We start from the raw sequence: 26,792 nt of genomic DNA on the forward strand, positions 1-26,792 counted from the left end.
TGAACACCACGGCCACAGCCACAGTGCCGCGCCTACTGCCAGTAGCGAACGCTGACAGTGGCAAGAACAGTGGACGTTCCAGTGCTGGATTACGTATTAGTGGCCCATAACAAACACATGCTTCACAGATGATTTTTTTTCCGGGCGGTTAAAGTTGTTTCTCTGGGGTCCTCGATTTATCGACACAATCTAGAATATTACATACCGAATACGAGTTGTTGAGGCGCAGCATACTCCGCGATCTTACGTTGTAAGGTAATGATATATGCCTCCTTGCTCGTGGGCGTGGAATTTGTTGTGTCGAGACCAAGCCATTACTGAGAGGATTCTCTTGGATGAAAGGAATATCGTCTACTCTCAATGTCGGCTTCGCTATCTAGCCGTCGGCGAGTCATCGGTCGCGACTGCGCGTGAGATCAAATCTAATCGGTGCCGACGTGTGCCCATGTACCCGAATTCAAGGCACAGAAACCCTCTGAGGGTGGTGTTCCACTGCAAAACGGGGTTTTCACACCCCGTGGTGTTGCACTGGGGGGCATCATCAGTGGCAGTCGGCCTTCGCGCTACTTCCACATCCGTGAAAGCATCAGAGAGGCTGGCACCACGGTAACTAGCAAGTACCGTGCTTATGAAACCTCGTACCCAAGACAATTGTAGTAAACTCAACTATATAAGGGTAGAACAGAAAATGTCAGCCCGAGAAAACTATCCAATATCATTTATCAAATTCACTGTTGACAGTCCCGATTACTACAAAAGCCTAAATATACATACCAACTATACGCGTTCCGCGCAAATACCAGTATACAATGACCTCCTACGGCATGCGAAAGCCGCAAATCCTCATCGCGGGAGCTGGCTTGGGCGGCTTAGCTCTAGCACAGGTATTGCGCAAGCACGGCATTGCGTACCGAATTTTCGAGAAATCTGTTGCTAGCCGGGCTCAGGGGTACGCCATCGGCATTCACACGTATGCATATCTTATTTCTGAACCATCGTGAAGAGGCAATGACTAATGGAAGACATTGTTAGCATTATTGAGGATCTGGTGGCTGCATTTCCCGACGATATGCCCCCACCCATAGTAACAGACCATCTCCTTCCATTGGATCTACCTGCCGAGATTGCATTTTATGATGGTCATTCTCTGAGTTCTCGCATCGCGGTTCAAGCTGAAAGTCGCCAAGATATCATCAGAGCAAACCGACAGCGTCTACGTGATTGGCTCGCTACTAACATTGACGTTGAATACGGAAAGGCCGTTGAAGCTGTTGATGAAGACGACCTCGCTGTGAACTTGCATTTCACAGATGGTACCTCTGCTAGTGGTGATTTCTTGGTTGGGGCCGATGGTTCATTCAGCAAAGTCCGACGCAGTATCTTTTCGAAGCTTGGAAAACCGGATCCGCTGAACCCTTTACCCTTCGCCTTGATAGTGGGTGAAGTCACACTTCACTGTGCTGACTTTGAGCGGCAGCTGGAGCTAGCAAATAGTTGCTATATTTCAGGATACCGCTCAGAGGGTTCACTGTTTGTTGGCCTTAATTCTGTGGCCGCTGATGGTGCTTCTGGCAACTACTACTGGTGCGTCGTCTACAAGGACGAGGCGGCCAGGAGACGTCCTCACTGGACGGCATCAGCCAACAAACTAGAGCTTTATAAATTCGCGCGCAGGCAAGTTGAAACAATGAACTCGCGCTTTCTTGAAATCGTGGACAAAACGGAACCTTCTGATATGGTCGTTCCATCGTTGACACTTCAAGACCTTGAAATAGATGAGCTTCCCGTCAACAGAGTGACTCTTCTTGGCGACGCCGCTCACTCGATGACGCCCTGTTAGTACTACTTCCAAGACAAGTCTATGTCAGTCTATTCTCTATTCTAACCGAGGTATATAGTTCGTGGTGAAGGTGGCATGCATGCTTTGCGCGATTCTCTCATCCTTGGCAGCACTATAATCAAGGTTGTGGAAGCGGGGTCTGACTTTGAACTCTGGAAACGAGAGATCGACGTTTATCAAACAGAAATGCTTTCTAGGGGTGTTAAAGCTGTACGTCTCTCACGAGCGGCCGGTGATGAGCCAGTTGCACAGCACGAGGGCCCACGCTACGCTTGGAACCACCCTGCCATACCGACGCCCACCAAGTCGCCAGTTTCGCTTCAGAATATTCCACATCTCAAGCTGTGATAACTCTATATACAAGCTTTCAATAGCAGCAAGACAAGTTGGGCTTCTGTCATTTACTTGTTTTCTTCTAAACAAAACTATCCACCTCAAGTGTCCCTTCAGCCCCAGCTTTCGCTGCAAGACTCCAGCCAGCCCAAAGCCGTGTGCAGATCAGTCACTAATCTTAGTCTTGTTTGATCAAAACCTCTTTCCGTTACTTGTCTATTCTACTAGATACTCAGAGATAAATATCAGCGGGCGGGCTCTGTTGCTGTTCTCACCAAATGACACAATCTCTGAACGATTTCGTATTCGGCTACAATTTCTACGGCTGGTGCAATTATTGGTACCTCACCATTGTGCCACCTCTCCAAAAAATGGCGTTAGAACTGCATTTAATGAACAAAGATGCTTCATCGCTAAGTCAGCGTCCTCTACCTGCGCTGAAACTTAATCCTACCTAGAATAATTGTACAAAAAGGCTACATGGCCAGCAAGCCAGTATTGGCCCTGAAGTACGGCCTTAGACATCATCGCAGCGCATTAAAGTGCGAGCACCATCCTTCGGTCATTTTGTTGGTAATTGAAGTGGTCTAAACCTTAATTAGGCGTGCTGTTCTGTCTCATTTTTAACTTGAAAGATCCTTAGATCTGAAGGAAAAACTTCTCCCACTGGTCGTAAACAGGTGTGCCGAGACCTGTAACGGGGTCCCAGCCCTCAACAGCAGAAAACCCATTGTTACCACATGCACTATAACCACGGTCGCTGGCAACGCCGCCTAGCGCCTGATCACCAATTGTGACATCGTTGAAAGTTCCCGCGTATTGAGCCATTGCGTAAAGGGCGGGGTTGGCGAACCCGATCGGTCCCTTGCCAAGGCTGAGGCGTTTCTCATTGATTCGGTTCAGAATTGCAGCAACAATCGGAGCAGACATAGAGGTACCCCCGGATCTACCAATCCTGCCGCCAACGGCCACAACGCCATTGTCGCCGACTGCCGAGACATCCGGGAAGCCACGTCCACCACGATTATAGATACCCGCGTTATCGGGGATGTTACCCTCCGAGGTGTTGTAGGCAAAGTATCCAGGGTTGTGGCGGAGCAAATAGTGGCTGACAACATTGTCCTGCCACTTGGGGCGGGTAAAGATGTTGCTGAAGCCGCCGCCTGATGAAAAGGACTCGGTGGCCGACTCGGGCTTATCAATGGAATGAATGAGGGTAGAGCCGACAGCTGTGATGTAAGGACAGCTGCAGAGGTCATCGGCAACGAAGATGTCATGGTGGGGACCCAGACAGTAGCCAGCACGGTCGGTGACTCCGGCGTCGCCACTGGCAACAACTGTGGTTATACCCATGAGTCCGAGCTTCATGAATTCGTTGCATTGGCGCTAATTGTCAAGGTCAGCAGGCAACTTCTCACGCAACATTTGTGTTAAAGAGTACGTACGTGAGCAGCTTTGGGATCAGTGGGATCTTCGGGGCCACCATAGGAGATTGAGACGACATTTGTTGGTTCAAACGTGCCACACATCTTGTGATTGTTCCAGTAGGGGTCTTGGCTGCAGTAATCGCTGTCAATGGCACTGAGGAAGTCACCAAATATGTTGTCGTACTGATCCTCCTTCACCTGGAAAAGGGTGGTACCCTGGGGGTAAATGATGGGATAAGCCATGTCAAAGTCCAAAAGGGACTCACCACCAGCTTTATCAGGGCTGTTGGGGGCAGTGGCGCCGTTGATCAGGTCCAGCTGAGGGCCGGTTCCGGCAGGAATGTACGGAGCCGCGTTTTTGTAGAAGAGATCTAGGTCTTCTTGGGAATAGACATCGCCAAGTGACTCATAGATACCGAGACGATTGGTGCTATTGGTTCCTTCGGCTTTGGGGATCTTGTATAGGTAGGCGATGCAATCAGGGGTGACATAATTGCTGCAAATTTGAAGGTACGGGGCTAAGAGACATTTGCGTTAACATTTATCGTACTCGAGTCAATCAAGACCTGTCCAAAGGGGAGGGCGGGGGACCTACGAAGAGTGGAGTTTGCAGCATCATGAGAATCGCCACTACCACTGGGTCCTGACTTGATGGCATTCTCAAGATCCCTGAGTTCATCCTGGCTCAGCTTGCGGACTGGTTCGTGAATGGCTGCAGGAGCCTTTGCCGGCTTTCCATCGCGGACAGTGACTTTGGTCAAGGATGGACCAGGGCGGACATAGTCGACAATATCGAGAAGACTGTTAGGTAGGCTGTACTCTTCGGAGCCAATGTGATCTTGACCAGAGGCTCTACTGCGATAGATGTGATATCTCGTCTTCAGAGCCTTCTCCACGAGACCAGCTGTGGTATCAACAGTGATCCATGTCTTGGTGGGGTTGACGTGAATGTTCTTCTCAGAAATACCATGGCTAATCAGCCACTGCTTTATCGTTTCTATGCTTTGGTCATCGGCAGCAAACATCTTCACGACATCTTCCTTCGACAGGTGTTTGCCGTAGTTGGGCGAGAACGGGTCAGATCTGTGATAGAAAGCTTGTTAGTCGTAGTTGACGTCAGATTGGACTGCCAAAACTTGCATATCGTAAAGTTGATCCTCCGCTTGCTGAAGCTGATTCTGCTTCAGAGCAATTTGGAATGGGATCTTGGTATCGGCATTAACAGTCGAGCGCCTCTCGAAACGAGCATTCTGCATCGGACTACGTCGCTGGTGGACGGTATGAATGTCCGAGGGGAGCGCGATAGCACCGGCAGCCAAGCTGGCGATGAGGAAAGTAGACTTCATGATAGTAAGGGGATGATCTTCACCGACGATAGCAATCATAAGACTAGAAAGCGAATGGGTGCAGCTGGCGACACCTTGGCATATATACTCGTCCCCTGCAACCAGCTTTCGGCACAGCCTAATGCCCCAGTTCCTGGCTGACCACGGTACTCATGGAGATTTTCCTCGGGAACACCCATCAGCGCTCTCAAACTACATGGTCTTGATAACCGATTTGAGGTCCGAGGCGTATGGGCTCCGCTTGAGCTGCAACTTATCCATTGGTTTAGGAAGGTGAGAAACAGCGCTAGCAAAAGGGCCAAAGCTGTCTTGTTGCTGCGCAGGTCCAAAAGGCGGGTACCACACCAGTTGGTGAGGTATTTGGCAATACAGTTAAAGGGAGTGGTTACTTAAGTACGATGTTGATTCGAATCGGCCGCCGAGCTATAGCTCCACCCACGCAAAGGATTGTCGATTCTCACCGGACAGGTGACCAGCCTTCTGCAGTCAGATGCAGCGACAGTCAGAAGGACGAAAGGGCAAGGTTGGCGTTGCAGGGTACCAAGTGCCTCCCCGAGCTCGGAATAGTACGCAAAGAGTGTTGCCGTATACAAAACGACATTGCTGTGCTCTCCTGACTAAATATTGTGGCTGTTTACCAAGAGATGCGATCGCCCAGGGCAGCGGCAGTACCCCGGTTTCCATCCGTAGTATGGTGTGTTGAATATTGTCGACTCTCGGCACAGGTTAGAAGCTACCAGTAGCAAGGAACCGTCGGGACACTAGTAAGTCAGCTCACCCGCCAATGTGCATGTGCGCCCGCCACACTTGGTTGAGACTTGCCCCTCTGGGAAGGTGACGATGCACCTCGTATGGCGTAAGTTTGCAAGATGAACAGACTTCGTGCCGTCAAGGCCGGGCTGAGCTCCAGAACCCATGCACTATGCACAGATGCAGTGGTGTGTGGAAAAGCGGATCGTGGTGTGGCTCTCTACTTCTCGACGATACTCAGAACCTGATCCGCGCGTAGCTCACTGCTACAACAGATCTTTGAGTATTTGGCACCGAGAACTGCGACGGGCTGCGATTGGAGTCAGCTAGACCACCAAGCCTTCTTGTGATATTGCAATGAGAATGATGAGGACTCCCAATCTTCGTCATCGTCGCCATGTGCCCGACACATGTACGACCGGAAGCTCCAAGATTTCACGGTCTACTCAGTAGGTTGCGTGCTAGCTGTGGGGTTGGTGGCTTTTTCTTTACCGAGCTGGTGCCTTTCTGCGGAATCGCGACCGGACATAAGCTCGGTTGCCAAGACGCCAGTTGTACTTCCAAGTAGATCTCGTGCCTTGATGTAGGGTGTGACCTTCTTCGTTGAAAAAAGAGCTTGTTGCGTGTCGCCGTCATGTGGCATCTGCGTGGTTGAGTTTCAGAATCTTCTAATAGAGTGTAATAGGATTTGCCTAATCCAGGTCTTACTTCAGGCGTTTCGATTGCAAGAGGTACGAAATTATTTCACCACAGTGTGGGACAATAATAAGTTTCATCAGCTTTGACCGTACTGCCCGACTCTTATTTACAACCATTATTGTGGTCTACTAGCCTACTGCTGCCGGCACTCCCCGTTTGCTTTCTTCGAGATTTTGATGGCGGTCGTACTACAATTTACTTAGCCTGTGATCATCTGTCACCAGCAATCTCCAGACCATCTTGGCCTACCCCATGCTTGCGATCAAGTACTGAAACTAGGAATGTACCCGGTAGGGCGAAGCAGGCTACTAAACATGGGTCTACTGATACTTATTGGTTTGTACATGATTAGTGGTTCACTAACTAGTCGCTGGGCTCAAGTCAGGCTGTTCAATAATATCCAAGTTTCGCTACGTTTGGCAATTGCGATAAACGGGATTCCGGGCGAATGCAGATTATTCGAAGTACCTCAGGGTCACTACAGCAGCGTCATATTTATGAGAGGCCAGGAAGGCAACCGCTACTCGGGCTCTACATTTGCCGTTTGGCAACCGTTCGTGGAGTTGTTGACCGGCAGTACTCAACGCAATCGCCGAACACGGTTACGTCTATAGGGTAGCATATAAGCTATCGATGACAAGGGTGCTGTAAAGGATCATAATCAGTGATTGGGTAGCCCGTCCGTCGCTGGGTCGTAGCGCCAGTGACCTAAATACATGTAAACGGTGATAGAGGGCACAAAGCTCCGAAATGGAACTGCCACAATCAGGCATTCTCTAGCAGCCGTGTCTCGCAGCCTGAGACCGGCATTATTTCTTGTCAGCTCGTTTGAGCCATGATAGCCTCTCTGATAGCTCTGGTGCCGGGCCGGCTGGAGATTGGGCGTGGCACTGATCGACGGTACTGCCACCTGGCCACGCAGATTTGTGCCTGAATAATACAGAGACTGACTGCAGACTACTTTTGACGAGCAGTGGGCCCGGATAAGAGAAGGGGGCAAGTTAGAAGATTTGATCGAGAAAACACCTCGTGGATGGCCACCGCGCTGTATTAGCAGTGGGCCACAGGGCTGATTTGGACCATCGCGCAGCTTGGTCATGCGACTAGCATGGCTAATTCTCATATAGGCAATCGACCGCTGTCCGGGCCATGGTCGCCGACTCTCGAGCTGCTGTATCACGATCACTAGCTCGAGAGAGAAGTGCGCCTCGCCAGGTTGATTTCGGCCCAATGGGAGGCCCTAGTCATGAACGACCTAGTCGCGACTGAAGCATTACGACGACAGAGCAGTCTTGGATTTGCGGGAGGCAGCCCGGTGTAGGCGTTTTCAGGAAACAAATCAGAGTCGGGATTCGTGGTTTGGGGAACCGGAATTCACGTGCGCCACGTATGTAAGGATGCCCGGCTGCCGGCAAGTCGCCGGGCTGTGCACTGTGGTTGTCAAAGGCCAAGGGTGGGCCATTAAGCAAAAAACAAGGCTTAGCCTTCATAGCGTGGCCTTGCGTGCATCACATTTCGTCTCGCTGGATATTTGCGTTATTGGCTGGTTGGCTGGGTGCACGAGTTGATGGCCGCTCTGGGTAGGTAGTCCCGCACAAGGCTGTAACCCAGCGTGCAACCAGACTCACCCCTATCTTGGGTGACAGCGACGAAGGATTTTGGCTAACGATTGAATTAAAGGCGTACAAAACTCGGCGGATGGCCAAGGTTGGCAAATTCCTCACTGTCCATTCTCGGGGTAGTCTAGATAGGCCGCATACGTATGTGTGTGCTCTGGACATGTTCAAAGACGTTTACTGAATCCCGCCCCATGCTCTACCAGAGCGCTAAGTCCCCCCATTTGTTAGGAAAGAAGCAGAGGCCACTTTAAACGGGAACGAAGTCTGGAGATGCACTTCCGAATCGCGTGGATCGGTCTCAGTGGTGGGTCACAATTGGGCGCAGTCGGAGCGGGATTCAGAAAGGCTTGCGCAATCATTAAAATTTTCCCTTGCATTGGATGTAACACTTCTATTGTCGCAAGGTTTCCCTGCCCCCTCGTTCGGGCTTCAAAGTCGTGCACCTTGACCTTTATTTCCGCCGTAACTTCCCGTCACGATTTGGATTACAGGTAGAGGGTTAGAAGCATTGCACAGGTGAACGACATCCTGTCTGTTGCGAAGAATGGCGAAGCGTAGAGCCAAATTCGGCAAAGAATGCCCCCAATGGACCGATCTGCCGCCGTCATAAGAAAAGCACGTCCTGTTTGGGTTCGATTGGGCGAGAGCGGGCGCAAGTCAAATCTCACAAGTGGAACCGGCGACCGCAAAGGCTGACGTTGAGGGCCGGGCTGGCGTGGCCATGGCAGGGTCCTGTTCAGTCAAAGTCTCGAGGCCCGCTTGTCGCAACGTCCTGCTTGCCCAATTGGGATAGATTTACCGTTGGTATAAGCAAGATATAAGAGACAGTGGTCGCCGCGGGCTCATTGCCAGGTTGTCTATTGCTTTTGCTTTCCTATACCGTGTTCACTCTGACGACAAAGAACTGAATCAGCTTCTTGGTTCGACACACAGGCTTCCCTCACCTTTCCTCCGACCTGCAACGACCTTCACAATGTTCGGTATTGGCGACGACGACGATGGCGATCAGTGCCCCACGCACAACCTCACTCACCGTAAGGCCGCACCCAATAACAGCGACAACTAAGCGCGAGTTGATCGCAGCAACTGAGTTTCTAAAAAATTTCAACAGGTGCCAACAAAACCTTTGTCGCCGGTCTTACGTTCCAAGAATTCAACCGAATACTGGCAGGTGCTTGCACAGCGCTAGCCTGTCTGGTCAGCTTCATTCACATGTGGCGCCACGCGACTCACCTATCAGTGCCCCGTCAGCAGGTCAAGTAAGCAGACTCTCTATGACTCTCCAAGGCCCAGCAATAGCTCTATGAGCGCTAAAATAGCCCCTGAAAACGTGTTTCAACTCGTGCTGACATTGAGTTTTTTTTTCTCTCGCTGCGCAGGGTTATGAGAGTCATTTCGCTGGTTCCGCTCTACGCCATTGTCAACCTCCTCTGTATCTGCTTCCCGCAAGCTCAAGTTTACCTCGATCCCATCCTCGAACTAATCCAAGCACTCTGCCTTGCTTCGTACTTCATGCTCCTTTGCGAATACATCTCTCCCCACAATGAGGGTCGCGATGGATTCTTTTCCCAGATTGAGATCAAGGACAAGAAGGCTGAGGGCGGTGTTGTTCAGGATGGTGTCCAGTGGTTCGCTGTAAGCTATTCCTGGCGAATTTGATGCCGAGAATGGCCGGCTAACATATTTTCACAGCAACGCTGCTTCATGATCTTCCAGTACCCGGTCATTGCCCTCGGTGTCGCTATCGCAACAATCATCACTCAAGTAGCCGGCGTCTACTGCCAGTTTGAGAGTAAGACGAACTTTGCCAAACTGTGGCTCGGCATCGCCACCACTCTCTCATCTGGTATGGCCATTGCCGCAGTACTTTTGGTTGCAGTCCAGCTCAAGACGCACATGCCCAATCTCAAGCCCATGACCAAGCTCATTGCCATTAAGCTTGTTGTCGGTCTTGCGTTCCTACAGCAAATTCTGTTTTGGATTCTTCAGAGCACACACGTTCTCAAAGAAACAGACACTCTCACCTATGCCGACTTGCACTATGGTATTCCTTCGCTTCTGAGTTGCCTAGAAATGGTCCCCATCTCTTTCGTTGTCTTCTGGGCTTACCCTGTTGGCCCCTATAAGCTCGAGTCTCTTGTCGCTCGTGGCGCTGAGCGTGGCGAGAATCAGACATGGGCTCCTACCTCTTACCAAGGCGGCGTACTTGGAATCCGTGCTTTTTTCAGCATGTTGAACCCATTCGATGTCATCAAGGCCACCTTTGCCGCTTTCGCTGTTGGAGCTCGCGACTATGCCTCCTCCAAGTTCAACCGCAACGACAGTGGTAGCAAGCCGTATGCTACAGGTCCAGGCTACCAGCAGCCCCAGGCTCAATACAACAACAACAACAACTATGGTAGCCAGGCCCGTGGCCCTGCTGGTCTTGCCCGTGATGCATTCAATCAGTTTGGCCCCGGTCGGAACGCTCGCAATGGCTACAATAATAGCTACGGCCGCCAGAACGGCCGTGGCTACGACCACACCCGTGGCAACTCCTACAACGAGTATCACGAGTCATACCCCATGAACCAACGACGATAAGCGAATAACTGTGTTGCTTTGATTTCATGCCTGTATTTCATTTAGATTGTAAGCGTTATTTTTGGTTTCTAGGCTTTTTCTAGCTACTTCCTAGCAATAGACAGACAGTAATTCACAGTCCTATTTAATGCTTTGCTGTCTGCCATTCCATGCTGCGTGTGAACAAGGGCACCATTGCCAACAAAACTCAATGACAAGCTCGCCGTTGCGCAGACGTGATGGTGCTTTGTACATTTCAAGTGTAGGCCATGGAGGGTCGGAAGATTGGGCCTAGAATAAGATTTCACGCGATCTCGTCCTCTCCGATTATTATATCTCCACTTCATAAACTATTTCAAGGCTACGGTTTCTACGTATTCAAGCTCTGTGCATTCGTTTATCCACAAGCCGAAGTTACATAGCCCGACATGATATCGCTTAGAATTTATGGTTGGTAACGACCAGATTTGTAGGCTTACCCCAGCATAGATCATATCAAATCTATAGTATTTTCACACTCCATTACTTGATCAGAAAATTCACCTTTTCCTCGGTCATGTGATGAGATATATTTCAGACGCCGATGTTATCGATGTTTAGCAGGCTCAAAGTGCCATGATACTACGCTGTGTATTTAAATTTAGAGATGGGTTACGAGATTCACTTACCATAGATACACTATATAGATTTGCTGAAATAAAGCGGCCCGTTTAAATCGGAGTAGAATCGCAAAGAGCCTTTTCTCTCAAGGCAGGGTGTAGCATCTTCACAGTAGAGTAGAGAAATGTAGGGGGGAAACTATATCTTGTTTAAGCTACCGAGGAGTAATCGCTTGAAAATGCATATACTGTCAAAATAGCCCTCTGACAAGGATGGTCGATGGCCTCCTGGCATTATACTTATGCACAAGAAGCTCCAACATTTAGGGGCAGTTCGCAACCGTGTAATAAGCCTTTCCATCATCAAGGGTTGCCTGGATTTCTTTTGCCTGATTCTGAGCAATGTTTTTGGCTGCAGGATCGGCCTTCGAAACAATAGTTTGAATGAGAGCACTAGCTGCAGTATTGATGGAGTCAATGTTGCTGCGAACAAGGGCGCAGTTTCCAGTCTGAATGACCGTAGGACGCTTGGCCTTGATGTCATTGACGAGGGTCTTAGCATGTGCCTTGAAAGTATTGACCTGCTGGTTCAGTGTGAAAGTGTCGGCGAGATTGAGGACAGGCTGGCCGGAGAGATGGCTGTTGCCGCTGTTGATGTCGCTCACCAAAACGGTGGCAGCAGACTGGACTGGGCCAGTGTTTCCGGTGAAGGCATTGATAGCCGAGTCGAGATTATCAACATCGGTCTGTACAGTGGTAAGAACCGTCTGGAAGTCCGAAAGTGCCCGAGGAGCAACATTGGCAAGCGCGCCAGCGCTGAGGCAGGCAATGGCAATGTGAGAAGAGAACTTCATGATAAAGGAGTTTGGCAGTAGAGAGAAGTTTCAACGATACTGTATGAAGTTGATTTGGCAAAGATTATTGTATGTTGTTCGAGAGAGAAGCAGGTCTGCAGAGTGAACCAAGAGGGTTTTATATCTATTCAGAGGTATATCGTTGCTTGGTATACCTCGTGAGCCTCATTCCCATGTGCTCCCGAGGCTCAGCTCTCCCATTCTAGTCTTTACAAGCCACAAAAACACTCACTAGCAACAGCTAAATGAGGTTGTTATGAGTAAATAATTGCTGACATTACCCCGCATATTGCTTCACGCTCTACAACGGAGGGCTAGCTATCGGGACTGCACCAGTTAGGGTCAGCGCCAGCGGACCTCAGTCTAGGAATGGAATGAAACGTAACTCTGAATCGTATATGATTGGACAACTATATTAATTCGACTGTATAGATGCCACTCGGCTCTTCGGGGTGCATGAGGGGTGCCCGCGGGGGAGGGGCATGGTTGAAGTATCTGGCCCAAACTGCCGACATCATCGCAATGCATGGAGACGAAGTACCTCGCTTGAGTTTTACATGCTCTACCAGTTTCTCATCTGTGTGTTTCATTACCAGTGACAGATCGGTTCAATACATACATGTCCAAGGGTTGGCCTGGAGTGTTCCGAAGCGCTGCTAACAGCTCACATTCTCACTTCTCTTCAGGTAACGGCCGATTCAAAATAACTACAATTACGCGGGGGAGTATACCGTCCAGTCCAAAATTTTTATACAATGTAGTGCCGGCCGCGGTATCTGCATAGCACGAGGTCGTGCGAGCTCGGCAATCCAAAGAGGGAGGTAGTACAATAGCTAATCGCGCAGCCAGTACCTTGCGCGCTCCCGGCTTTGAGCGCAAGGTTACTTGACGCATTTACCCCAGACTACATCCATGGCGGAGCACGGCTGCGCAGGTACACCATGTGCACAGACAATAAGAAACAGGCCATCAATGACGCGACTATGTTCGGCAAGGTTTGTGGTGGACCGAACAATTGATGAGCTGCATAGCCTCCTACCCAGAAATGGAGCGCGGCCTTGTTTTCATGTTCCGCTTCACACACGGAGGCAACCGCTTCCTACGGCCGACTCTGGGCCTCGCTTGTTCAACGAAAATGCGAGCCACACATAGCGGCCACCAAAGCAAATAGGGCTAGCCTGGCTGCCAGTGACATGTCTCAATGTGGCGACGGCGGCCGAATACAGTCCGTTTGCTGCACCGGGGAAGGCAGTGGCGTCAATAGTGAACGCGCCACCATGGGTCCAATAAAGAGGTAAGAGCTAGCACTGTGACAGAAAGGAGGCAAGGAGGCAATCGACTGGGGAAACAGAGGAACGGCGTGGCATGCGGAGGAAAACAGGATGGGCGAACTCCTCGTCACTGTTGAACTAAGGAAGAACGTAGCCATTCACGGGGTGGTGGCGTTGTCTTGCACGCCTCCAAAGTTGGTTTGTGGGTGGTTCCGTATAGCTAGTCTTGCATTAGGACTATTTTTACTCGGCGACTCGGTCTAACATTTCAATGGCTTAATGGCTTGCAACCTGCATTGAACGACATTTCAGCCCCTAAGATGCTTGGGCTATCATGGTGGAAATGGACAGAGCAGTGTATTTCCAAAGCCAGAGATATCAAGATTCTGTCAGGATTTCGAATACAATGGTAAAAGAAGGGGTCATCCATTTGACCTGTATTGCCCAGGGCTTTGATCGGAGGCGGAGCAGATCTGTTGATTTTGCACTTCAACCCGGGCCCAGCTTTTACCCCGCGTATTGATTGTTCTTCAGTCCGAAAGATGGAGAGCGGGTAGTGTGGGCTTTGTCGGTCATTGCCAAAAGAGGTTGGCATTTCCGACCCTGGGCGACACTTCATTGGGCCAACGGTCAACACCACCTATACTACTGTGGCTTATTAGTCTGGAATGGTGGTTGCCAATTTCCTGGTCATGCAGCAGAGCGTTCTCGTATTCCTGAGCCCAATAACTCATTTCCCACTACTTACAGCCTGATCCTTTCCTGTCAGTACGGCGAGGCGGCGAGGCAGCGTTGGAAGTCTCTAGGTGCCGCCTTTTCTTCGCCTCGGTAGCTTGTGAGTTATTGACAGGAATCGCGCCGCAAAAAGAGTCGTTCTAATAAAGCTGGCCCAACCCGCTCTTCCTCAGCTGGTGGAATAATCTTTGTTTCAGCAACCAACTCGACATTTCCACTCTTTATCTTGCTTGAACCGTCTCTCGTTCACTCCATACTCAAAAATAATGAAGTTCTCCAAGACTATTGCTGTGGCCGGCTTCGTTGGCGGCTCAGCTGCAGCTTCGCTGTTTGATACCATCGTCGCTGCTATCGAGCAGTCCGATAAGGACACTGTTGCTCTGAACGCCGCCGCCGCAAGCTTCAATGGTGATATCAAGCCCGTCACTGATGCTGCCAACGCTTTGGTGGCCAACGTTGTCAAGAGCCAGCAGCAGATCAATGCGACCCCTGGCGCAGATCTGACCACTGACGATGTTGCCAATCTGAGCACCCCTGTCTATGCTCTCTACACAGATTCTCAGACTTTAGTGGCAACTCTAACCAAGCAGAAGCCAGTCGTTGAGCAGAACAGTCTTTGTTCCAAGGTTCAAGAGCAGTCTGCTGAAATAGCGGCGAAGTCGAATGCCCTGATTGACACCATTACCGGGCGTGTCAACCCAGCAGATCGTGAGGGGGCAGCTGCTATCAGCGGCCTCATCGTCCAGTCTCTTAACCAGGCTATTGCAGCATACAAGGACTGCAAAGATGCCAATCCTCCTACCACTACCTCAACAACCACTTCCACCACCACTTCTATCACCACCTCCGTCACCACTTCCTCTAGCAGTGTCACTTCTTCCACCGGTACCACTTCTAACACTGGTACAACTACCTCTGGGACTGGTACTACGGGCACTGGTACTACAACCACTGGCACTACAACCACTGGTACTACAACCACCGGTACTACAACCACCGGTACTACAACCACTGGTACTACCACGACCAGTGTTACCACTAGCTCTCGCTGGAACAACGGCACTACTACTACCTCCCATGGTGGCGGTGTCACAGTCACTACCATCTGTACAACCCCCACCACCATTACCACCACTGTCGGCGGCGGCGGCGGTGGCTGCAAGACTTGCCCTGGCGGCGGCAATGGTAACGGTAACGGTAACGGTAACGGTAACGGCAATGGCAATGGCAATGGCAATGGCAATGGTAATGGTAATGGTAATGGTAATGGTGGCGGCTCCGGCTCTGGCTCTGGCTCTGGCTCCGGCTCTGGCTCTGGCTCCGGCTCTGGCTCTGGCTCTGGCTCTGGCTCTGGTTCTGGTTCTGGTTCTGGTTCTGGTTCTGGTTCTGGTTCTGGTTCCGGCTCTGGCTCCGGCTCTGGCTCCGGCTCTGGCTCCGGCTCTGGCAGCGGTGGTAACGCTCCTCCCGTCGTGGCCAATGGTGGCAATGTCATGGCTCCGGCCGGTGCCCTGGCTCTTGCCATCGCTGCCCTTGTCATGTAACAGGGTCTCTTCACTTTCATGGCTAGTACGGTCTTTCAGCTTTGTCTCTTTGGATGATGCCTCTGTAACGAGCAAATGTACGATCTAGTATTACTTTTACTTTCTAATACATATTTTTATCTAATCTGGTGCCATGTGCTGACATCAATTGTCGCCCTTTTTTTTCCGAGGTGTATTATGTATGCATTCTATCAGCTATTTTCCGGAAAGTGGCACTAACCCCAAAGGCCCTCGGAGTATGAAGAGCCTCTCAACGTAGCGCTATACTCTGGTATTCGCTCTCCTAGACAGATGAATTTGGCTCATTGGTGTCCGATTCAGCCGCATGCCTAGTCGGTCTTGACAACTTGCTCCATTGTTGCCCACTCATGCCGTTGCCAGGCAGAATTAGGCCAGAGCCGTACGAGATTGTCTCCGCTTGCCCACACGGGGCGCGCTGGGCGGCATCCGCTACCAATCGCTGGGGCGAATAACTGTGGTGCTACCTTAAGATTGAGAGCAAAATGCGGAGTATAGACAAGGGTAGTCAGGTACCGGCTACCAGTGTCGCACTGTTGTACCCGTCTGACCTCTCAATCTCTCTAGCGTTGACAGAGTCACCGCTGCCACCCTATTGTTTCCCCACAGTCGCGTTGCGCAGCAGGTAAGAATGGACAGAAGGAAAGGGAAGTTGCTCGTATGGGCGCGCGGTCCGTGGCCTCTGCCAAATATGAGCCCTCTTCGTGTGGTCAGTCCAACGGTGTAAATGTGCAATTTACCATTTCATACTTCAACTCGACACTTTTCCCCTTTGCAAAGCTGGTGTTGATTGTTCTTCTTCTGGATTTGCTCCCTAGGTATTTCCGCCAGCTGGATATACCCCGATGCCCGCCATGCGTCTCCTACATTCTTTGGCTCTCAGTGCCCTCTTTGAATCCATATTTTTGGTGGAGGCCCAACAACCCAGTAAGCATGCGATGCTCCAGAGGTCTCTGGAGTCAGGCACTTGGGCTATAGAGACGAGAGATTTGTTTGAGCTCAAAACCTGTGAATCTTGCCAGGTTGGTTGCGGTTCTAGTACTCATGCAAGGCACCATCTGACCAGTCACAGAATCTTATCAGTGTTATCAAGGGGCTAGTTCAGGGCAGCGACGAGCCGCTCATATCGGTCGGAAAGACACTATGTCTGGCCAGCACCGTAAACTCTTCACCCCTTGTTTTACAAAATTAAGCCACTCTGACTGTGTGTTAGTCTTACGATGAGGAATTTTGCGCCGGTACCGTCGAGCGCGAAGTCCCCGCACTCGCCCAGCTGGCGCGAAACATTGAACCCAACTCCACGGCGGCTATTCAGTTCTGCATAACGTTTCTCGGTGTTTGCGACTATCCAAAAGTGACCGAATGGGAAGTTCCGTTTCCGTCTAAGCCATTTTGCGATGCAGCGGCCCCTGCACCTAGTAGGAAGAAGCCTCTGAAAGTCGTTCACTACAGCGACATTCATGTCGATCCGCTGTACGTGGTGGGCGCCAGTACTGAATGCAAGAAGGCAATTTGCTGCCGGTACGTGATGAATGCATCCGCTCCTTTGCTATCTTTTTTCAAGGTCATGTCGTCTAAGATTTGTGAACCAGCAACCCCTCAGAAAATGCGAAGCCGGGTAATGTGACATCACCTGCCGGCCCCTATGGCGACCACAACTGTGGCGTGCCTGAATCCTTGGAGTTAAGCATGTATAATGCTATCGAGAAAATGTTTCCCGATCAAGCGTTTTCCATTTTCACTGGGGATATTGTCGACCACATGCTATCAAATACTAGCAAGGCGTACAATTTAAACGAAAGTAAGCTACCTTTACACATGAATGACCAGCTCGCGGGAAACCTGCTAACTAAAGCCGCTTAGTTGACGACGCGTACAACAAAATGAACAACAGCTTCAAGCTCGTGTATGGCACAATCGGCAACCACGAAGTGCATCCTGTCAACATTTTCGAGCCCGAATCGGTGGGAAATGCATCTCAATGGGTGTATGATGCGGTCGCGAAAAAATGGGCACGGTGGATTGGAGACACTGCGAAGCAAGAGGTACTGGACATTGGTGCTTACTCTACCAAATACCCAAATGGCAACTTGCGTGTCATCTCTCTAAACACCAACATGTACTATCGATTCAACTTTGCCTTGTATCAACCGCATATGCTACAGGATCCGAATGGTCAGCTGGAATGGCTGGTAAAGGAGCTCGACAAGGCAGAGAAGGCTGGTGAAAATGTGTACATCATTGGACACATGCCTATGGGTACTCCTGACGCCCTGAACGATCAAGCCAACTACTTTGACCAAATTGTCCAGCGCTACTCAACTACTATTCGAGCGTTGTTCTTCGGCCATACACACGACGATCATTTCGAAGTCAGCTATTCGGATTATTCGAAGCGCGACTCGCGGCATGCTACAGCGATGTCCTACATTTGCCCATCCCTTGTACCAACCTCTGGTATGCCCGCCTTCCGCGTATACGACGTTGACCCTGACACGTTTTCTATTATCGACGCTGTTACGTATATGGCCGATATGGAAGATCCAGAGTTTCAAAAATCCGGTCCAGTATGGAAGAAATACTACTCTGCCAAGGAGTCATATGGCTCGCTGCTCTCGCCTCCAATCTCGGTCGAGGCAGAACTGACTCCCTCTTTTTGGCACAATGTCACAACAGCTTTTGAAAGCAACACGACTCTCTTCGACGAGTACGTATCTCGCAAGAGCCGCGGCTGGCTCAAGAAGAAATGTGACGGAGATTGCAAGGATGAAGAAATCTGCCAGCTCCGTGCCGGTCGCAGTCAAGACAATTGCTTCAAAATCAAGCCTGGCGCGACATTTGGCAAGCGTGACGCAGGCTCGGAGCGACCGAAGCGTGCTCAATGTGATCGCCCTGTCATGGCAGATGTGCTGCGTCTGCTCGCCTCGCGTCAAGATTTTCTTGAAGATCTTCAAGCAAGATTTATCTCCAATGGTGCGGTTATCAAGCCCTGGAAGCAGTTCGAGTCTCCAGTTCGAGCGCGATCAGCGTTTTCGCAGCGTTCTAGGGACGCTGGTGAGGCCTGCGAAAAGCGTGGCTCTTCCACGAGTGGTGAAAGCAGCGGCGCCGCTTCGCCCACTGCAACAAGCCCCTCCAAGTCATCAGCTGTCACATTACAGATTTCAGTAGCCCTTTCCATTGTAGCCACATTGGCCGTGACAATTGTTGTGAACTAAGAAAATCACACTTCCAAGTCAGATGGTATAATTAGGATTCACGTTCACTACGGGCGCTTAGAAATGAATAATATTTCCAAATGCATTCATTCATTAATGTACTAGAGATTCATTTACGTATTCACATAGAAGGAGAGTACAGCTGTGCGTTGCCTGGAACAGACCACCTCTTGGAGTATGTTTGGTTGTAGCCAGAGTAGCGGCCCAAGCTAGGAGGCAGATCACCCACGGCCGTGCCCCAGCTGCTCTCGTTCTTCCCGAGCGTGAGGACGAGCTCTTTTCCTTCCGTAAAAAATGAGTGATCAATCCAGTTCTTGGTGTAGGGCTTGCCATCAAGTGTGGCACTCTGAATGTAGATGTTATTGTAGGTAGCGTCAAAGTTGACGTTGCGAATTCTGGCCGTCTTGCCAGTGATCGGGTGCTTGATGGATACACTGGGGAAAAAGGGTGGCGTGATGAGGTAGACGTCCTGTCCGGGGTTGGGAAATAATCCAATCATGCTGAAGGCAACAAAGGAACCCATGGCGCCGCTATCGTCGTTTCCGGGAAGACCGGGAGGGGTAGGCTGGAAGAACCGGGGGATATAAAAGTGGCTGCGCTTTGCGGAGAGAGCCGGGCGACCCGCATAGTGGTACTGGAAGACAGTAAGGAATGCAGGCTCGTTTCCGATATAGGTAATTCCCTTGTCGTGTAGGTAGTCTAGGCGTCGACAAAAGGCATCAGGACCACCGTAGAGGGTAACAAGACGGGCTTGGTCGTGGGGAACAAAACTATACCAAAATTAGCGTTCGTGCCTTGTTTTACCACAGTCTACAACTTACAACCCATATTCCCATATACTGCTCTCAAAGGTCTCGGGGCCGCTATTCTGGAGCGAGCACACACTCTTGTCGTCCAGGTTACTACACTTGAGCGGATCCTGGTATCCCCAAGTCTGGTTGAGGTACTTGGGCTGGAAAAATCCCATGAATCCGGTGTCAGTACCGTTCGAAAAGGCCGATTTCTGGTCCGCACGGTACAAGTTTTCCCAGTTCTGACTGGAGGAAATGTACTTTTTCTGCTCATCCTTCTTGCCCATGCCACCAGCAATCTGAGAAATGGCAAAGTCGTTGTATGCATACTCAAGCGTGCGGCTGAGACTGCGAGTGAGAGTTCCGAAGCCCTTGTAGTCAAAATCCTGTACGGGGATGTAGCCAAGCTCTTTCCAGGAGTCGATTCCACCACGCCCGTGGCAGCACCAGTCAAAGGGCTCGACTTCAGCATCCTTCACAACAGCTTCATAGCCCTTGTCCCAATCAATACCGTCCTCGATACCTTTGAGGTACGCATCAGCAAGGACATTATCGGCATTTGATCCACCTTGGGTATACCCGCGGCTGAGACTCATGCGGCAGTCCGGGAGCCAGCCGTCGTTTTCATAAGTGGAAATAAGGGAGCGAATCATCTGCGACACTGCAAGAGGGTCAAGAATGGTGAGGAACGGCATTTGCGAGCGGAAAAGATCCCAAATACAGTAGAACGAGTCAAAGTAGGGTTCACCGTCGTCCCACAGAGGGTTCTCGCCAGTGTAGTTCTGAGGGTTGACCATTGTGCGGTAGATGCCGGAGTAGAAGTTTTTCACGAGCGATTCATCCACGCCATTAGTCTCAACCTTGATGTTGATCATCTTGGCCTTCCATGCATCCTTGGCTTCTCGCGAATGCTTGCTGAAGTCAAAACTAGGAATCTCATTTTCGGCATTGGAGCAGGCCTGACTCTCGCTGATGAAACTGACACCAACACGCGCGTACACGGGTGTGTGGCTGTCGGTGAACCGGACAAAGGCACCACCTGGGAGTGGATAACCATTGATGGAGCGTGAAATCTTGAGGTCATGGACATTGGTGCTCGCGCGGCTGTCCACAAAGATGCCCGAGTCGGCAATATTAGGGCCCTTGAAATCAGTGCAGAAGTAAGCTTTGTACATGCCTTGAGAGAAGCTCGATACAAAGACGGCATTGCCCTTGATGCGACCCGTGTCAGGGTCCACGGAGATGGTAGCATTGTCTTGGCGTGAGTTGGACAAGTCGGTCAGGTCCTGGAGAATGAGTGGCTTATCTCCATTCTTGGCGCCGTTGAAGGTGAACTTGAACAGCGCTGCATGATGTGTGGCTGTCATCTCCACCTTGGGACCACTGTCAAGCGTGATGCCAAAGTAGCCAGGCTTGGCGACAACGCTCTCGTTCTTGAACGTGCCATGTTGCGCGCGTGTCTTCTTGGGGAAATCGCACAGGTTAACATCGTTGTTGCTGCATGCAGTATATGGGAACAGGGGAAAGTTTCCGAGAGATGGAGAACCCCCGGTACCAGAGTCGTGCAGCACACTAAAGCCAGTAACGGGCGAGCCGTCGAGTGTGAAGCCGCCCTGATTGCTGCCACTGCTTGTGTCGGCAACCGCCTTGGCCACACCATAAGGCACAGTGGCGCCGGGAAACACGTTGCCCCCATTGCTGGAGCCAATCAGCTGGTCGACATAATCGATGGGGTCATAGTGGACATCGCGGGATGTCGCGGCCGCTCTCGCGATCACGGGCAGTGACAGAGCCAAGAACTTGAGTGCAGATGCCATTGGTTCGACGAAAGGGAGCCTTGGGAACCGTGACTACAAGTGCAATACTAGGCGGCATGGAACAACAGCACGGGGATGCGTCAGTTTATATGCGTGATGGGAGAACGGGACATTTCGTCGCTGCCATTGACTAAGTAAGTGTGCAGCTAATAACAATATCGCATGCCTCTACCACTAAAACTGTCTTATCGCCAGTGGCAGATTCGCGTGCCGCTACGCGCATTAGCAAGGTCGTACCACACCATCCTCCTGTAGCCCATGATCCCTCGCACGCGACGTGCAAATGCCACCCCGATGGTGAAGAATGTACCACCGGTCCATCACGTGGAAATATGATCCCTTGGTCACGGTACCAACCAGTGTTTTCTCGAATGCAGCGTGCGGAATGATTTGCACACTCTGTCAGCTTTGTGACTTTGGATCTTGTTTAATCGCAGAGTGAGAAATCGGTTTGATCCCAGCAACGTTATTGCATGCACGAAATCCGGTCTAATTAAACTTGAGCGCGTCGTGCATTTGCGCGCAACTCATTTCCGAGCCTCCTTCGAGTGGGGGCTTCCGCTCTTAACAAGGGGCATTATATGGAGTAATTAAGTAAGTAGTAATTCGGCAGGAGTAGTCCAATGTATGCGGGGAAACGTACGGATACTCCGCAATATCTCACACTGCACCACAATAAGTTCAACCAGCAACAGGACAAAGCGTGATCGAGCAGGACGATAGGTCACAACGGGCACGTGAAGCCATCATTAACGTACCAGTAGCATCATCTACGGGCAATTTATGTCTCCCCGAGAAGAAAAGGCGGTATCTAATTTCGGTTTACAGCATAAAAGCTTTTCGCGTTATGAACTTTTGCCGTAGTTTGCGGGGTGTATGACATGAGGGGTAAGCACCACAGATGGTGCTAAAGTTTTTGATATCCAGGTGGTTTTCGACTGAAGAGTCGCCACACAACCCGTTTGAGATTCGGTACAGCAGTTACCGAAATAGCGGTTCCCTGTTGATACGATACGATACTTTAGTAAGAGGAGTGCAGGCAATTGATTGCAGGTGCCTGTGTGGGTAGGCAATATATAGGGTAGTGTCTTGCAGTGTCGTGTCTCACAGCATCTCCCGTGTGAAAAGCTCTACCCTTCTTGCCTTCCTACAAGAGCGCTTTGTGCGCCTCTTACCAGAACGAGCCTCCTAGCTAGTGCAGGGGCTTGGCAGAAAACGGCGCCATGTGATTGTGGCCGCATCTCGGGTGGCTGCGATTTCTTTGACCAAGTCTCTTGGCATGGAAGCGGGAGGGACAATGCGGCAGAAAATGCCGAGAAAAACAATAATCCAGTTACGACTTTGTTGTGCATGCTCGACCTGCGCATATGAGTTCACATTCTTGACTTTACCAACAAGGCAGGAACGTCTACTCGCTAGTTAGGGACAGCTAGACAACAAGGGGGGAGGGGATAAAGGTGCGAGCGACGACAAAGTAACTATACTTATTACTGTACTTGAGCGCTCCGCTTCGCCCCTAACTAGTGGCAAGGTTACCAAACCCAGCAGCTGATGCTAGAGATCAGTCGAATGCGTGGGGGCGACGGTCCTAGCCCCCCGCATTCGTCTCCATGCTGTCGTCATGATATCTTTGCCGTGCACAAGTTAAGACAACGTACAGTTCCCGACCTTGCTGCCTGATCAAAGTTATCCACAGCCGCGAAGCAAGCTTTTCGTGAATGTTTTTCCCGCAGTTTTTCAACGTGGCTTGCGAGGCCGACAAGTGAGAAAGCCTGCTCACAGCCTCCTCTCCGATGGCGCGCAAGCCATGTTTTGGGGTAGTTGAGGACGCCACATAAAGATGGCATAATTCCGTTTCCCATGGCTGGGGCGAATCCCCGGAACGAAGAGCCTCGGCCGAGAGCCAAGGATATTGCATCGCCATTGGTCAAGAGACGCCTTCCTTGCCTGGCGATAACAGGCCGCCCTCCACGCCAAATGGCTTGCTCGGACGGCGATACCAATCACAGCGTAGCTTCTTACCCCAGAATGTTGACCGACCCCCGGTCTTCTCATTCTAAGCCTGTTTTAACCTTCCCCAAGTTGCTTCCAACCCCACGCCCTCTCGCCCCCTTTGTAGTGTCAAACTGAACATGTCGCCCAATGTGGGCGGCGGCGCCCGTTATTCTTCATAACAACGACGGAGCTTTCTGCGGCCGCCATGCAACTAACTCTCCATGACTGAGTGGGTTGGCCTCTCCGCACCGCGCATCGATAGAACCGGCCTCGAACCGGCAAATAAGTGCCGCTCTTTTCTTCTTCAAGTGCCTTGCGACGCTCGGGTGCGGGCGAAACCAACTGCCCGGGAACGGAATAGCTCCAACTGAGGCACTATATATGTTGCCTCCCCCGTCAAGCAAGTCGATCATGATGTGAATTTAGAAGCCGCGTGTCTTTTTGCGTGCCGTTTCAGTTAAATCCTGCACAGAGCCGGCCACCAACAATGTCTTCCCCCGACCTCGCCCGTCTCCACACTCACGACTGTAAGCGCCGCGCCCGTGACCGTCCAGACTCAGGCTTCGTGGAATCCGCGCTGACGTTTAGTGCCTTGTAGTAGAACTCGGTGTGACAGACGCTATCGAGCGACATGTCTCCCGCCACGTTGTCCCGCCCAAGCCTGTATCACAGCGGCGGCTTGACTTTGAGCGCGCGCGCCCCCGATGGTTGCGTGAATGCATGGCCGAGGCCACGGGCGTCTTCTTTTATGTGTTCCCCGGTATCGCCGCTGTGGCTGCATTCACGCTGAATCTGTCGAACCCGGTCGGTGTGACGGCGTTTGGCAGCCTCTTCCAGATTGGCTGGGCGTTTGGCTTTGGCATTGCCTTTGCCATCATCTGCTGTGCACCGACATCTGGTGGCCACTTCAACCCGTGCATCACAATCGCGTTCTGGTTCTGGCAGGGATTCCCGCTGAAAAAGGTACCGCAATACATCCTCAGCCAGATTTTCGGTGCCTTTGTAGCAGGCTTGCTTGTTATGGGAATGTATTGGCCCGAGATTCAGGCGATGAAAGCAGAGCTTATTGCTGCGGGCAAGCCATTAGTCGCGAATGGCGCTCCTGCTAGTATTCTTTGTTCCTTTCCCAACCCGAATCAGACAAACTTGGGTTTTGTATTCATGACCGAGTTCTTTGTTGACGCGTTCCTGGCTCTCGTTATCTGGGCCTGTATTGACCCGACCAACCCGTTCATCTCGCCGGCGAGCGCCCCCTTTGTCATCGGCGTTGCCTATGCAAGCATGGTCTGGGGTTTCGCAGACATCACTATTAGCACCAACATGGCTCGTGACCTGGGCACGCGTATCGTTGCGGCGATTTTCTTTGGAAAGGAAGCCTTTACGTACATGACTTACTCGCCAATTAGTATTCTCGTCAGCATCCCCGCGACTCTGGTGGGAACTGGATACTACGAATTTCTGATGCGCGATAGCCTACTTCGGATTCACAAGGGACATGCCGAATTCGAAACAGGCAGCGAAGGCCTCATGCGCCACCTGAGCAGGACGACCGCCGTGCCAGTGGACGACAGCGATGCCTCCAAACATATGGAGCAAAATCGCCAGCATTAACTGATGTTTTGTGTGGCCCATTAAGATACTTGGCGTTTTAAAATACACGTTTATTCAATTTTGTAATCATGTCGATGCGCAGTTCTTTTGTGTTTGAAGTTCTCCGTACCTGGCTTTCTTGGCGATAGTCATCATTTGCTACGCCCGGCTCTCATATACGCCGCTATCCAACTTGGCAGTGCTATGGTTGTTCGCTTTCGATGATTTCACAGGCAGTATATGAACATAATATATTTCTGAATGCACCCAGAGCAGTCTAGTAGGAGACTTTCTGACCCTCTGAAAAGTCTGACCCTTTGATGGTCCCTTTTTCATGGCAGGTTGAGGCTGAACTAGCGGTATGACGGGGCGTTGAATCGAAACTCGAATACATGCAGATACGAGGCTCGGAAAATTCGTCAGCACAAGAGATGTATCTGTAGTTTAATTAGAATCATGGCTTTATCAGACCAGCTAGTAATTGGTCAATTAGGGGTCGTCACGGCCGTCGGCACGAATCACCCTGTGCTGTTGTAAACGAAGACCCCAGCTACTTCACCAACGCAAAATATCCGAAATGATGAACTACGGCTCTTGGAAACTAGGGTAGAAAAGCCAATGAAAATTTCTTGGAGCTGGCGTGTGATGACTGACACAACAGATCTGGGCTCGTGGAGGTGAGCCTCTCCAAGGGCAACGTCGGGTTCTGTTTGACAATGATTACGAGGCAGAGTACTTGCTAGGATTTCGGCGCAACTTGATCGACGCGTTTGGCTTCCATACTAAATGATGTCTTGCTTGGCACTCAAAACGTAATGCGGTCAGCAGAGTGTCCAGACTGTGTACTGTGCCCTATTTTACGTGCCACTATACGATGTTGACCAGGTCTCAAATGCCGAGTTTTACGACTAGAAGCGGCACGCAGGTCCGGTGTCCTCGGGATCATCTACAAAGAGCGCGGGCTCACCCTAGTCGCGACATAGCCATCGGGCTATGCGGGGCCGGGATATTCGCCGGGCTCGGCTTTTCGGGTACTGGTGACGGTGCTGGGTTGCATGAGCAGCCCGAGCAAGGTGTCGGAATCTAGGCCTCCTGAGCAACGCGAGGTTTCGTCGGAGGAGGAGCCGTTTGCCAACGGCACAGTGCTGATCAAAAGCCACCAGACAGACGGGAGAGGTAGCGAAGGCCATACGCATACTATCGTGTGTAGACAAAATCGCGTCATGGACAAAGTCTCCCTTCCTTATCGTGATATGGGCATCTCTCTAAGGAAATAACTTTCTACACGATTCTAGTCCAGCGAAACATGTCAAATCATAGCGGAGTTCTAATAACGTCACTTAATGACAGTCTTGGCAGCCATCATGTAACGTCCTTGGCCCCTAGCCCGAAATCTTGGCCTCCCATCATCGCAACCTGCCCATGGTTCTCTGAGACTGCGGAGCTGAGCTCTGAACCCTCTATCGTATGACGACCGCCATCTTGTATTCCTTTCTGGTCTGTGCAGCACCCATGAGCCGCATTCGTGCGAGCTTCACAGCCCTCCGTCTTGGTGGAGTCGGCCGCTGGGTAAGGTTCTTTTCCGACAACTAGCGCAACGGCTGGTAGATGGTCAGATGGTCACTCGATGAGTTGAACAGAGCGTGTGTTGGATATACAACCACATCTCGTCATCCTGGACTCAAGAATCGGCTTTGGCGGAGATATTGAGGCGGAGCACGGAGCTTTATGTGGCGACATGTGGACAGACCCATTGACCCATTACTTAAGTACTCTTGGCCGTGTTTATG

At 51.0% G+C, this 26,792-nt stretch overlaps 8 protein-coding genes across 8 annotated transcripts; 5 read left to right on the forward strand and 3 right to left on the reverse strand.

Moving 5' to 3' along the window:
• Positions 1 to 809: 809 nt before the first annotated feature.
• Positions 810 to 2,188, forward strand: V2A60_002544 (FAD-dependent oxidoreductase; the record flags this gene model as incomplete). The annotated part of the gene is made up of 3 exons (XM_083253893.1): positions 810 to 970; positions 1,033 to 1,835; positions 1,899 to 2,188. 3 exons carry the CDS (start codon positions 810 to 812, stop codon positions 2,186 to 2,188), a joined length of 1,254 nt encoding a protein of 417 aa, XP_083110019.1.
• A 624-nt stretch (positions 2,189 to 2,812) lies between these two features.
• Positions 2,813 to 4,946, reverse strand: V2A60_002545 (S53 family peptidase; the record flags this gene model as incomplete). Its single annotated transcript, XM_083253894.1, has 4 exons — positions 2,813 to 3,559; positions 3,619 to 4,118; positions 4,196 to 4,683; positions 4,741 to 4,946. The coding sequence occupies 4 exons, from the start codon at positions 4,944 to 4,946 to the stop codon at positions 2,813 to 2,815; spliced, it is 1,941 nt and encodes a 646-aa protein (XP_083110020.1).
• Positions 4,947 to 8,987: 4,041 nt separating this feature from the next.
• Positions 8,988 to 10,597, forward strand: V2A60_002546 (OSTA/TMEM184 family protein; the record flags this gene model as incomplete). The annotated part of the gene is made up of 4 exons (XM_083253895.1): positions 8,988 to 9,048; positions 9,126 to 9,273; positions 9,394 to 9,649; positions 9,707 to 10,597. The coding sequence occupies 4 exons, from the start codon at positions 8,988 to 8,990 to the stop codon at positions 10,595 to 10,597; spliced, it is 1,356 nt and encodes a 451-aa protein (XP_083110021.1).
• Positions 10,598 to 11,498: 901 nt separating this feature from the next.
• On the reverse strand, positions 11,499 to 12,029 carry V2A60_002547 (cell wall mannoprotein 1 family protein; the record flags this gene model as incomplete). Its single annotated transcript, XM_083253896.1, has 1 exon — positions 11,499 to 12,029. One exon carries the CDS (start codon positions 12,027 to 12,029, stop codon positions 11,499 to 11,501), a length of 531 nt encoding a protein of 176 aa, XP_083110022.1.
• A 2,272-nt stretch (positions 12,030 to 14,301) lies between these two features.
• Positions 14,302 to 15,576, forward strand: V2A60_002548 (cell wall mannoprotein 1 family protein; the record flags this gene model as incomplete). Its single annotated transcript, XM_083253897.1, has 1 exon — positions 14,302 to 15,576. One exon carries the CDS (start codon positions 14,302 to 14,304, stop codon positions 15,574 to 15,576), a length of 1,275 nt encoding a protein of 424 aa, XP_083110023.1.
• An 872-nt stretch (positions 15,577 to 16,448) lies between these two features.
• Positions 16,449 to 18,809, forward strand: V2A60_002549 (PPN1 endopolyphosphatase family protein; the record flags this gene model as incomplete). The annotated part of the gene is made up of 5 exons (XM_083253898.1): positions 16,449 to 16,616; positions 16,667 to 16,753; positions 16,808 to 17,115; positions 17,187 to 17,395; positions 17,458 to 18,809. 5 exons carry the CDS (start codon positions 16,449 to 16,451, stop codon positions 18,807 to 18,809), a joined length of 2,124 nt encoding a protein of 707 aa, XP_083110024.1.
• A 121-nt stretch (positions 18,810 to 18,930) lies between these two features.
• Positions 18,931 to 21,417, reverse strand: V2A60_002550 (GH92 family glycosyl hydrolase; the record flags this gene model as incomplete). The annotated part of the gene is made up of 2 exons (XM_083253899.1): positions 18,931 to 19,579; positions 19,631 to 21,417. 2 exons carry the CDS (start codon positions 21,415 to 21,417, stop codon positions 18,931 to 18,933), a joined length of 2,436 nt encoding a protein of 811 aa, XP_083110025.1.
• Positions 21,418 to 23,899: 2,482 nt separating this feature from the next.
• On the forward strand, positions 23,900 to 25,023 carry V2A60_002551 (uncharacterized protein; the record flags this gene model as incomplete). The annotated part of the gene is made up of 2 exons (XM_083253900.1): positions 23,900 to 23,939; positions 24,011 to 25,023. 2 exons carry the CDS (start codon positions 23,900 to 23,902, stop codon positions 25,021 to 25,023), a joined length of 1,053 nt encoding a protein of 350 aa, XP_083110026.1.
• Positions 25,024 to 26,792: the final 1,769 nt, after the last annotated feature.

The sequence above is a fragment of the Cordyceps javanica genome, chromosome 2 (assembly GCF_051103115.1).
Source record: "Cordyceps javanica chromosome 2, complete sequence".
NCBI lineage: Eukaryota > Fungi > Ascomycota > Sordariomycetes > Hypocreales > Cordycipitaceae > Cordyceps > Cordyceps javanica.